The sequence below is a fragment of the Giraffa tippelskirchi genome, chromosome 4 (assembly GCF_054371585.1).
Source record: "Giraffa tippelskirchi isolate mGirTip1 chromosome 4, T2T-mGirTip1v1.2.pri, whole genome shotgun sequence".
Lineage (NCBI taxonomy): Eukaryota > Metazoa > Chordata > Mammalia > Artiodactyla > Giraffidae > Giraffa > Giraffa tippelskirchi.
In genome coordinates, this window is record NC_137278.1 from 166,886,664 (window position 1) to 166,899,318 (window position 12,655).

The 12,655-nt window shown below is 51.3% G+C and overlaps 1 protein-coding gene across 1 annotated transcript; it reads right to left on the reverse strand.

Annotated features, from left to right (window-relative positions):
- Positions 1 to 1,018: 1,018 nt before the first annotated feature.
- Positions 1,019 to 9,646, reverse strand: CKAP4 (cytoskeleton associated protein 4). The gene is made up of 2 exons (XM_081591255.1): positions 9,047 to 9,646; positions 1,019 to 3,471 (listed from the first exon to the last, which is right to left on the reverse strand). The coding sequence occupies exons 1-2, from the start codon at positions 9,503 to 9,505 to the stop codon at positions 2,155 to 2,157; spliced, it is 1,776 nt and encodes a 591-aa protein (XP_081447381.1). The 5' UTR covers positions 9,506 to 9,646; the 3' UTR covers positions 1,019 to 2,154.
- Between the last annotated feature and the right edge of the window lie 3,009 nt (positions 9,647 to 12,655).

Below are 12,655 nucleotides of genomic sequence, written 5' to 3' on the forward strand. Positions count from 1 at the left end.
TCAGGTCTTGGTCTCCCCCGCGCCCTCTCCCCCTTTGGGAGAGAAAAGAGCTCATGCAGCCTCTGAACCAACAGCCAGGAGGTGTTGCACAGGTCAATGCAGCCCTGCCCTTGTGCTGGTGGAAGGTGGAGGACGCTGTCACAGTTAGGAGAAGGGACTGTGTTCAAACCTCAGCCCTGCCCTTTCCTAGCTAATGACTGTACATTATGCTTGTTCACAAGCCTGTTGTTCCTTTATAAAACGGAGAATGATTATGTCTACCTCCAGGGAATATTAGAAGGAATAAACAGAGGCCTATGAAGCACTATGCACCATGCCCAGCAGACAGGTACTCAATTCAATAAACACTATCCTTTGTTATACAGTGGCAGGTATATGGCAACCCAAGAAGTCAACATTCCTAGGTTTGCACAGGGGCCAAAGGTCACCCAGATGAATCAACACACTGGTTCTCAAACCTGGCTGCACATTAGAATCAGCTAGGTAGCCTTTATTGATTTTAACATTTATTTTTCCTTATTTGGCTGCACCAGGTCCTTCTTAGCTGTGGCCTTCAAGCTCTTTTAACTGTGGCATGTGGGATATAGCTCCTTGACCAGGGATCAAACCTGGGTCCCCTGCACTGGGAGTGGAGAATCTTAGCCACTGGACCAGAGGGAAGCCCCTCAGCTAGGAAACCTTTAAAATGCTACTGCCAGCCCTCTGTACCCACTGAACCCAAATCTATGGAGAGAGGTCCCAAGTATTTTTTAAGGCTCTAAGAGTCTAACAGAAAGCCAGGGTTGTAACCCTCTGCTATAGTTAAGCACTGGGGTCAAGCAATAACCTATAAAGAAAACTGCTAATAGTCAAATCAGAACTAGGTGCCCAGGCCTAACAGGAAGGACATCTTGATTGCAGAATTAAAAAAAAAAAAAAAAAGTTTTACAATTGAAAACTACCCATCTTTCTAATTCTGAATACTGCACATTAATACACAGTTAAAAGTTACCAAATTCTCAGAAAACCACCACTCTGGAAAAGTCATAACAAAGCTCAAGTGTTTATTAAGAATTAAAAATACTGTAAATAAGCCATACAGTTCATTTCACAGTAAACTAAACAAATCTTTTTTTTCTTTTTTTCTTTTTTCTTTTTTAAAGGGCAAGACAGCCATTAAAGAACAGTACAGCTCAAAGGGGGAGGGGAAACAGCAAATGGCTACAGAAAATGCACACGTTCCTCACCGATGGATGGGGTCTGCTGACAGCAAACGTCTTCAAGAACATTGTGGTGAAAGAGAGACAGTGGCCTCCATTCCCTGGGGAGGCAGTCTATGCCTTTATAAGCAGCTCTCGTAATACATTTCCTGAAGGAATCCAAGGACTCTCAAGGATTCTAAACCCTTATTCTGAATGCACTATTTGAGGCCTTATCAAGAGGTGACACAGGTCAGCCACAGGGGACTCTGTGGGGGGTTGTGCCTTCACATTCAGAACCGTCTGAATTCTTTGCATAGTTACCACTGAGATCGTGAAATGGTTCAGAAATGGAAAAGACACCTTTCCCCACAGAAGGCGACCATCAAGCAGCTGATGCAACTAAAAATGGAGGGCTTGTCCCTTCTCAATTCAGAGTGGACCTTAATGAGTTGTAACCAGTTTGAAGTGGAAGACAAGAAGTGAGTGACATCTATGAAAACCTTGGCCAGAAGTACTAAAAAAAATAAAAATAAAATAAAACGAATTTTCCTTAAAGACAATTAGAAAGAAAAGTACCTCCTCCCCCAACATTTTGCTTGAAATCTGCCAGCCAGGCAGGATTTTTGAGGTTAATCTGCTTCTGTTAATCCTCAATTGCAGCCACTACGGTTCTTCCCTGACACTAGGAAGAGACATCCCTTCTAGAAGGTGCCTCTGAGGCACAGAAACCGCGCCTTCAGGAACCACCCCCCCTTCAAAAGCAGAAGACTTTTGCGCGACCGGTGGCACATGATAACCATCATAAATAAGTTAACCGGGCACAAAAACATGGAAGGCCCGGGAGGTCCTGGTGGTGCGGGTCATGGAGGGACCTGGCTGTGGGGGGAGAGGTACAGGGGGGCAGGCCATCAACATTTTTTTTTTGGTCATGAAAAACTGCACTGGCCATCCGTGCCCTGCACACGCAATCCATTTAGACTTTCTCGTGAATCTTTTCCACTTTCACAAACAACCTATCCAGGTCATTCCTCAGGTCCTCTAGCAAACCCTTGGCCGACTCTAAGTTGTTCTCGTTGGTCTCGATCTTTACCGAGTACGCGACCAAACTGTCCACAGCAGTCCTGAGCATCTTCAAGTCCGACTCCACCTGGCCCACAGAGGCTCTGAGGTTGTCAAGAGAGGAGAGTCTGTCCAACAGGTCCTGGGGGGGCGCGGCGCTGGCCTCGCGGCCCAGCAGCGTGTGGACCTGCTCTTGCACCTTCTGCAGAGCCTCCACGGCGCCTGGGAGCTCGGCCACGCGGCGCTTCAGCTCGTCCACGTCGCCCGCCAGCGAGAGCTGGGCCTCGCCAAGGCCACGCACTGTGCCTGCCAGGCCGCCCTCAGCATCGGCGCCGGGGCCCAGGCTGGCCACGCGCTCCTGCAGCTCCTCCAGGCGCCGCTCCTGCTCCTCGCTCTGCGTGCGCAGCACCTCTAGGCTCTCTCCCTGGCGCGCCCAGGCTGCCCGCGCCGCCTGCACCCCGTCTTCCACGCTCTGCAGCCGCGAGTCCAAGCCCTGGCTCTCCTTCTGGAGCATTTCAAAGGCCTCGGAGGGTCTGAAGGTCCCGTCCTCTTCTGGCCGGAGGGCTGTGGCCTTGAGCTGGCCAAGCTCCTCCTCGAGTCTCCTGATCTCCTCGGGGAGGCGGGCGGCCGACTCCTCGGCCTGGAGGATCTTCTCCGTGAGCGCCTGAAGGGTGTGATGTTCCGAATCGGCCGCCTCCTTGAACCTCTGCTGCTCCTGTTTGAGGCTCACCAGTTCTTTGACCTCCGTGTAGACATCCGACTCCATGGTCTGGATGGTGCTTCTCAGGGCCTCCATGTCCTTCTCTTTGGACTTCAAAGAGGTTTCTATTTCCTTAACCACTTCCTTCAAGGCTTTCAGATCCTGCTTATATCCCTCAGAGTCTTCCAGAGAGGCGACCTTGGCCTTCACGTCGTTGATTTCCTTCTGGCTCCTCTTCTGGACGTCCGTGAAGATGGCGATGTTGTCATTGATGGACTTGGTGAGCTCCGTCAGCCTTTCCTCCACTGTGTTCTCCAGGGAGGTGAAGTCCCGCTCCCGGGCATCCTTCACTACGTGGATCCCATCAGAGAGGTCTTTGAGGATCTCATTCTGGAGTTTTTGTAGAACTTCACTGATGCGGTTGATCTCGCTCTCCCCCTGCTTCAAGGCTTTCTCTGTGAGATCATGTTTATGTTGGGAGCTTCTCACAAGGGACTCGAAAGTACCAAATGTGGCTTGCAGGGACTGCACCTGTAACCAGAATCCAGATGTTAACCACAGAGAACTCCTGAAGGGTTTTATGCGATTCAGTTATATTTCTTTTGATCTGCCCAGCTTAAAGGTCCCTCCTCCAACAGAACAGCACCTGTAATTCTCCTTTGGGGAACCATCCTTACACACAGCCCATATGGTTTAGGGGACCAACCCAAAGGCTCCACTCCAAGCCCTCTAGGCCTTACCAATCAATGCTTTCCATCCACCCACTTCCCCACCCCCTCCTATAACTACAGTGATTAGGGGATGGGCATGTGGCCTAAGCCAGGCCAGCAAGTCGATTCCAAAACTTCTCTTAAAACTACTGGGAAAAGAAACCTCTTTCTACTGGAACTGCTAGCTATAGGATGAGGGAAGCCTGGAACAGCTCAGATCAGCACATGATCAATGCCTGCCTACAGATCAAGCCAGTACAGAAGGAAGCAGAATTCAGGTAGGGCAAGATCAAGTTTTGAAGATACAAGTTAAATCCCTGGAGACAGCCATACTGAAGGCATCTACTCTGGAACTAGTAAGTTTGAGCTAATAAATTATCTCTCTCCCTCCTTCCATCTTTCTTTAGGGCAGTTTTAGCTGAATTTTTAGCTCTTGCAACGGCAAGGTCCCACGTTTTCAAAGAAACAAAGCTGAGGCACATGGGAGACACTGGGCAGGAAGGCAGGGGAAGGTTCAGGTCTCTGCTTGGTAATTCTAGCTCTTTGGCCCTGAACAAGTCACTGTCCTCAACTGAAAATGTGATCAGTGGCCCAGTGGCCCTTAGCATTTTCTGGCTTGTGAACACATTATGATACTGATTGCCACTATACATTCATTCTAAATAAATTCTACCCTAAACAGGGTCTGACCAGGGAGCAAGTTTAATGTCCTGAGAGGCTGACAGTATGATGATTAATGGCCTGCCAAAACAGTCAGAACTGCTGAGCAGAACTAAGCACAACAAAATGAGAGGAGGAAGGGGTGGTGAACGGATTAAATAAAATAGCAAAAAATTGATGATTATTGAAAGTAAGGTTCACTATACCGATCTCTTCTTTTCTTAATGCTTGAACATTTCCATAATGAAGGGCTTAAAAAAAAATAAAATAGCAAATGTTCTAGAATGGGGCCACCTATGCTCAAATCCTAGCTTGGACACTTCCTAGCTATGTGATCCTGGGCAAGTAATTTAGCATATCTATGCCTTGGTTTCCTCAGTCACAGGGTGGAAACAAAGATAGTGTCTAATTCATTGCCTTGTTTTGTGAGAATAAAGTGAGTTAATATATATAAAGCGCTTAAATTGGGCCTAACACATAGCTGTGCCCAGTCGCTCAGACTCTTTGCGACCCCATGGACTATAGCCCTCAAAGCTCCTCTGTCCTTGGGAATTTCCAGGCAAGAATACTAGAGCAGGTTGCCATTTCCTCCTCCAGTGGATCTTCCTGACCCAGGGATCAAACCCGCATCTGTTGTGTCTCCTGCATTAGCAGGTAGATTCTTTACCACCATGCAACCTGTAAACAGTAACTGGCACCTTCATTATCACTGCATCTTTCTGGAGTAGCTCAGCGGTCTGGAGATTCCTAGCCCACCCCTGGCCCAATGACAAAGGGCAAACACTACAGGACTATGAACAGTACCCTGGGCTCTAGTTCCAGTCCCACCAATAACCAGCTCTGTGAGCACAAGGAAGTCACACTCAAATTCCAAGTCCCAAGTTCTTTATCTATTAACAAATAGGTTTCTAAAGTCCTTTATTGCTTCTACCAGTCTGTGTTTTTAAAGATTAGAATAAGGTTCTCAGGGACTCCAGAATACTAGACAATTTCCCTGCTCAACCAAATATACCCTGAGTCATAAAGGACACCTTGAGAAGGTACCAGAGACAGCTCACCTCTGAAATTAGGTTATTCAATCACAGAATCTGGCTGTTCTAAGCACAGATTTCAGAACACAGGTGTGAACAGGTAGCAGTACCTGAAACATGGTAGGTGTTCATCAGTGTTTTCTGAATGAATCAAAGAATGAGTGAATTTACAAAGCAAGGCCTGATGAAGACCAGGCTGGCCCATTTCCCCCAACCCGTCTGTCACTCCTAAGCTGGACTGGCTCTTTACAGATGGCTAGGAAGGAGACTAGATCAGAAATGACAGATGAAACCAATGAAAAGAGCACAGAAAGTGTCTCCCTATGTTGGTGCTGTTCATCTTCTGAGGTGTTCATCTTCACATGCAAAGACCCCATTATAATCAATATGCAGTGACTGTATCTGTCTCCCCAGCATATGTGGGATGCCCACTAAGTGGTGGACAAGATGCCAGAGTAGAGTGACACTAAGACAGGATCCCTGTCCCAAGGAGCTCACGGTAGGGGCAGGGGTAACAGACTAGTTAGTGGTGGCTGATATTCAACAGGAACTTGATGTAAATAATTATGCAAATTTAAGAGACATCATCTCAATCCACCCTCATAATAATCTCATGGCAGCTCCTATTGATCCCCATTTTACAAAGCATGAGCCTGGGAAGTGGTAGAGATGAGCATCAGAATCCAAGAGTGTCTGAGTTTAGAAACTGCACTCTTGGCCTCCAGTGATACACCCGGGCAGAAAAATGTTCAAAGTGCAGTGAGTGCCTAGAAATGCTGCTCAGCCTCAAGCCATGACTCCTGGCCCAGAGTAAGATGAGAGAACAAAGAAATATGACCAGAGAACTCACTCGCCCACAAACAGCTCTTAGTCTCATTCAACTGACCCCACCGGGCTTAAGCCTAGTCTTAAAATCATTGTATGCCACCCTGGATCCGCCATGGCAACCCAAGCCCTTCAGAGGGCCTAGAGCAGAACCAGGGTTTCTGAAGCCCTGCGCCCATTTGTGCCTGCTGAATCTTCAGGCTAAGAACAGGCCAGCCTCTCAGCCCATTCAGCAGACCTGGGCCGTGCCCCAGAACTGAGAGCATCTGAGAACGAGACCAGGTGGGCACCCAAAAGGGCAGTGGAGTAGCGTGCTTCAAAGTCACACTGCTCTGATTCCAACCCCAGCCCCACCACTGAGGGTCTGCACGTGACCCTGAATGAGTAACACAACTGCTCCAGACTCAGCTGGCCTGTCTGTGAAATGGTGCTCATGTCTCAAAGCGTAACTGGGAACACCTGGCCCACAGTGAAGACTAATTATGAATAATAATAATACAGTAAGAATATGTCTCTGAGAAGAACCAAACCCTCATCCTCAGAGGAATAAGGTGCTCAAACTTAGTTTGTCAGAGGACCATCCATCACTACTCACTCCTCAAGGCAAAGTAAAATCTACTGGCCACCCTGGAGATGCAGAGAGAAGTGGCCACATGCAGTGGAAAATCCTATGTGGCAAATGTTCCAAGTCAATGAAATGAGCATTAATTGAGCACCTACTAGGTACTAAGCAAGGCATGGGAAAGATGGCAAAATGAAAGGTAAGTGGTGAAGCGTGTTCTAGGAGTTCACTGGAGTTTGCATCCTAGCACTGCTACTTGCTGGTTGCGTAACCATGTAGAGTTACTCAGCCTCCTGGTGTTCACTTTCTGTGTCTGTGAAAAGGGGATCATATCGGTACTCACCTGTTGGCACTGTGCAAGTCAGATGACTACACAATAAACATGAGGCAATAAATATGAGCCTGACTACACTACTAAAAAAGAGAGGTCACAATTTCAATGGTTTACAGGTGGATTCTTGAAAAACTGGAAAGAGTCCTCCCCTTACTGTGGAGATGGGAGAACTGAGTACCCAAAAGGAACGAGAATCTGTACAAAGCTGCGATGGAGCAAGAGTGGGAACCAGATGGAAGAATAAGGGAGGGGCAGGGAGGAAGCAGAGAGAATAAACCTCAATTTCTCAAGACCTCCACCATCTGGGCCTCAACTTCAGCCTCCCCTCTCACAGCCTCCTAAATGTTACTCAGCTGCGGGCAGGATGGCCATGTAGCATCTGCCAAACAAGCCTGTGTGTTCCCCATGTCGTCTCTCAACAGTTACCCACCACCATATAGATCCAGACTGGTACCACGCTGGCCACCGGGTCACAGGCCCAGGCAAACTCTACCTTCTCTCTCTTCTGAATTCACACAGCAGTCACCCTCAACCGAAACCTACCTGTGGGCTGCTTCACAAATAGGATTTGTCCGTTGCACCTTCGCACCCTCCACAGGGCCTACCAGGAGCCATACGACTATCAGACTTCACCAAATATTATGATTGATTGGTAAGTGGGTGGATCAAGAGAGGAAACAGAGAGCCTACTGATGATACTTCAGCAGTATGTCTATTTTTTAAGGATGATTTGACATTCCAGATAGGCAAAGCAGCGCTGCCTACTTAATTCCCTTCGAAAAGTCACCTCCCTTGGCCTGTAGCATGGAGCAAAATGACTCACTCCAGTTGCTCCGCCAGTCTTAAGAGGAAATTCCTAGTCCTGCATATTCTACACAGTTGATAGAAACTTGGCAGGGCCGGCAGCATGCTGGGAAAAGGAGGCAGCAGTTCCGGGCTCAGAAGTGGTGGCGGGATTTTTTGTTTCAATCATGCAACCAAGTTTCATTGAGCAATGACATGAGTGGAGGACAAGCAGGGGGAATGAGGCTGAAGGAGCTGCACTTGGTGTAAAAAGAAAAATCAGAAAAGGTAGACCCTAAGCAGCTCTGTGTTGAAAGGTGGGTCCATCCGTACCTGAAACAGGCCCCAGTGGCCTCAACGCTGTCATGCAATCTGCCACTCACCAGTTGCAGTCTTTATCAATTAAGCTCTAAATCTCAATTTTCTGGTCTGGAAAACAGAGTCAAAACTGCCAGTCCTCTCTCCTTCCCTCCTTCCCAAGGTTGCTATGAGGATTAGATAATAAGTGAGTAAGCCCTCTAAACACCATATAAATGTACCTCCGTGGTATTATTCACCAGTGTGACCTAGTATCTTTGGCCGTTCCTCTCCTCTAAGGCTGAAATATGCAATCATACTTCCAAGGCCTCCTTAGGTACACTGGTCCAATAAAGCGCAGGGGGCTTAACGAGATGAAATATTTCATCAGAACTATACCAGTGATTAACATTACTAGCTTCTCTTTCCACGGGCTCCGGGTCTATTAAAATCTGGCTCAGATGTCTCCCACGGGGAGAGCAGAGATGCGGCCTTGCCCGAGGCTTCCAGGGATGCGCTGGTTTCCCTTCCAAGCTCCTCTCCAGACAACTCTGCCCATTCAGCGGTTCCTAATCCAAAAAGAATGAGCTCCCCAGAGCCTCCCGGCTTCCTTACAGGTCGCCGCTAATGTCCTGTGACAGGCCCTTGGCCCACCCTCCCGGGCGGCCGAACATCCTCCAAGCGGTCCATCCCTCGGGGAGATTCCTCAGCGGCCATTAACAAAGAGGGTCTGGGGGCTGCCTCAGAGCCAAGGGGCCGGGGCGAGGGGACCCCGGGCCGCTGGCGGAGGACACCCGGCCTGGGCCGGCGAGGGCCCCGGCAGGAAGGGCACGAGGGGGCCTGGCTCTGGGTGCGGGGGCCGCCGCCGCCGGGAGCACGGAGGTTGGGGGGCCCGGGTACCCACCTTCTGCTCGACGCCCTGCAAGCCCTGACCCAGCTCCTCCCGCTGCCGGGAGAAGTCCTGGTGGCCGCGCCGGACGTGCTGGACCTCCTCCAGGACGTGGTGGACACACCAGCCCGAGAAGGCGGCCGCCGCCACCAGGGCGAGGTAGAAGAGAAAGTTGAGCACCCGGCCGAGCCTGCGCGAGCAGGACGCGGAGGACGAGGCGGCGGCGGCGGCGGCGGCGGCGGAGGAGGAGGACTTGCCGCCGCGGTGGCCGCCCTTGCCGTGCGCCTGGTTCTGCGGATGCTGCGGCGGGTGCTGCTGCTGCGGGTGCGGCGCGGGAGGCGGCGGGTGCTGCTGCGGCGCCGGCGGCGGCTTCTTCGCCACGTCATCCGCGCCGCCCGACGGGTGGGCGCCCTTCTCCGAGGGGCTCGCGGCGCCGTGGCCGCCCTTGGAGCCCCTTTGTTTGGCCGAGGGCATGGCGGGCGCGGCGGCGGCTGAGGCCGCGGGCTGCGAGGCGAGCGAGTGGGGCGCGCGGCCGGGGAAACTTCCTCGGGCTCCCCCGGGGCTGGGCGAGCAGCACGCGGACGCTGTTGGCGTCGGAGCGGTGGAGCGAGAGAGAGCGAGAGCGGGCGGGCGGGCAAGGAAGGAGGCCGGGCGAGGGAGGAAGGAGGAGGGGGCCTGCCTCCGCCGCCGCTGCGGCGCCGACCCCGCCTCCCGGGAAGGGAGGCCAGCAGAGCCGAGCCCGGAGCGCCTGCCACGCACGCTGGGGCCGGCGGGCAGCCCCTCCCCTTGCCGCCACGACCCCAAAGAGGGAGGGCCGAGCGGGGGGCGGCCCCGCGGGGTCTACGGAGGCTGGGATAGGGCGAGGGGACCTAGGGGAAGGCGGCGGCCCAGCCAGGTCTACGGGAGCCGGGGTGGGATGAGGGTGGCTGAGGAAGAGGGGCGGCCCGGCAAAAAGGTCCGGGAGTTGGGGGTTCGGCGGAGGGGAGGGTGGTGGCCGAGCGAGGTCTAGTGGGGCACGGTGGGGGCGGGGGGCGACGATGGTATCCCAGCCGGGTCAATGGAGGTCAGGGCAGACGGCTGTAGGGGGCGAGGTGGGGAGCGGCCAGGCTGGGTCTAAGGAGGCGGGAACCGGCTGCCGAGGTGGCCACAAGGAGGGGGCGAAGGGCTGGATCAAGTGGGACCCGGACTGGCGACTGAGCTGGGGGCCCCGGGGCCCCGGGGCCCCGGGGCCCCAGGAAAGGCGGCCGGGCAGGTCGGAAGTGGAGGAGCCGGGCAAAACCTGGTGCTGAAGACTCAGCGCGAGCCCCGCTCCCTTCTGGACCCTTGCTAAGTGAGGAAATGAAGGGGAGGGCGGGGGCGCCCCAGGATCCCTGCTCCTGGGAGTGGGAGTAAAGAGACCCCCATTCCTTTCCCCGGGGAGCTGGGGAAACCCCCAATGCCCCTCCCCCCCTCCCCAATTCCAGCCTCCACGCCTCCGGGGGTTGGACCTTTTCTCTCTCTTGGGGTTTGAAGGCGAGGCAGAAAGGGCTTTCTGAAAACCGGTTGGCCCCAAAGGCACGTTTAAGAAAAGTTAGCAAAGATTCTCGGGCTGCGTGAAGACTGTTCAAGGGAAGAGTCATGAGCGGCCCGCTTAGCCCAGCCAGTTCGCTGTCGACACTGTTGACTTTTTCTGAAGCCTGTTCAACTCCATTTTTTCTTTACCCACCCCGCCACCCCCGCCCCGCACTTTATCCACCGCCCCTACTAAGGACAGGCTCTGTGCTGCGTGCTGGCAAGCGGCAGCGGCCGCAGTGAGAGGACGGCAGATCAGGGCTCCCACGCCTACTTTGGTGGAAGGAAATAAACTAATGCCAGGTTCTGTGCTCCGCAACTTACATATATGTTCTACCAAACCTCGCTGATATCTTCTAAGATAGGAATTATTTTACCTGCTTGATGGGAGACAAACTGAGCTTGAGCCCCACCCCAACTGATTGTCCCAAGGTCTCCCATAACCGTAATTTGAACCTTGATCTGCTTCTTCCGGAGCCTGTGCGGCTTAATATTGTTGTTTAGTCCCTCAGTCGCAGTCTGACACTTTGCGACCCGGTGGACTGTAGCCCACCAGGCTCCTCTGTCCATGGGGTTTCCCAGACAAGAATACTGGAGTGGATTGCCATTTACTTCTCCAGGGGATCTTAAGCCGTGGAGAAATTAAGCAGTTTTCCACTCTCAATAAGGCCAGTTAATGCTGGGGCAGGTACTGAGCTCCACTTTACAAACTCCTTTCCCCCTAATCTTGGTGTCTGTGTGTGTGTGCCTGTGAGTTAACAACCCTGCTTCTTTTCCCTGGAAACGTCTCTCAATTCTTTCTTTAAGAAAAACACTCCCTATCCTTAAGGCCTAGTTCAAATACCCTCTCTTTGTGAAACCTTCCCTGTAAACCACATGATACCTCTCATGAGACTTACAGACAGAAGACAATTACAAAGCATTGTGTACATTAGTTCAACATAGCAAACCTTTGTTGAGGGTTTGCTATATACCAGATAAATGTCTGCAAAGAACTAGAGTCGCCTCTCTTTGAAGCTAGGGAGCAACCATTGCCTATGTCTCTATGGATCTCACTTTATAAAATACTTTTAAAAATCTCTAGTGAATGAATGAACATATGTGCCTGCCCTCAAAGGACCTGCATTCCATTTGGAGAAATGTGCAGAAACATTTTGAAGGCTAAATTGTGTCATCCAGACTATAAATGGAAAACAAACTTGGAAAGCAAACCATTGGGCTGCACCTGGGGAAGTCTTCTGAGGCAGAAAGTTATTGAACAAAGCCTTGAAGAATGGATTTGCATAGGAGGAGAGCAGGGAGGATATTTCTGTGGCAGAAATGGGGTGAACCCAGGACACCTGTCTGACGTCAAGGGTGTGAGCTGCAATTAGGAAAGAGAGAGATGAGCTGGGTGGGGTGGGTCCAGGTTGCAGAGGTTCACAGAAGTCGGCCAGGCAGGCACAGGAGTTGCTATTAGTGTGGGAGGCCAGAGTAGATTAAAGCATGTTCTGGACTAGAAATACAATCGTTTGCCCCAGACAGAGAGGAATGTCCCCAATCCAACTAAATACTAGGAGCTCTGATAGAAAACTCCCTGCTCAACAAGGCCCATGACTCTGACTTAGGAGGGGAGAAAAGAGATGGCAGAGGAAAGCAGAAGACTAATATCAGAAGATGCTAGAAGAAGCTTGTTTAAAAACTTCAGCAGATTGTGTTTCAGATCTCTAGTGCACAAAAAAGTAACCTTCCTCCTTCAAGCAATCATCCGTGTTAGGGCAGAGGTAGTGATAATTTGCAAAGCGGCTTTGGGGGCCCAGCCCAGCTCTGGCCTAGGAGGCAGGAGCTCTGCCTTTTAGCCTTACTTCTGCCACCAAACTCTACGACCTTGAGAAGTATACTTCTCCTCTTCTCTAGATTTCAAGGTCACCATTTCTGTATCTCTAAAGGCCTTTCTTATTATTTATCTATTTCTTATAGAAAATAGTCATCTGATTTTTTTCAATTGTATTTCTTTTTTTTTTTATTTTTATTTTAATTTATTTTGCTGTGCCAGGTCTTAGTTGCAGCACGAGGGATCTTTAGTTGCTAACA

Excerpts from the sequence above, each read along its gene's own strand:
- CKAP4 (XM_081591255.1), bottom strand. The coding sequence starts at position 9,505 with ATGCCCTCGGCCAAACAAAGGGGCTCCAAGGGCGGCCACGGCGCCGCG. Across the intron at positions 3,472-9,046 it reads TGCAGGGCGTCGAGCAGAAG|GTGCAGTCCCTGCAAGCCAC; the intron begins GTGGGTACCCGG and ends TTCTGGTTACAG.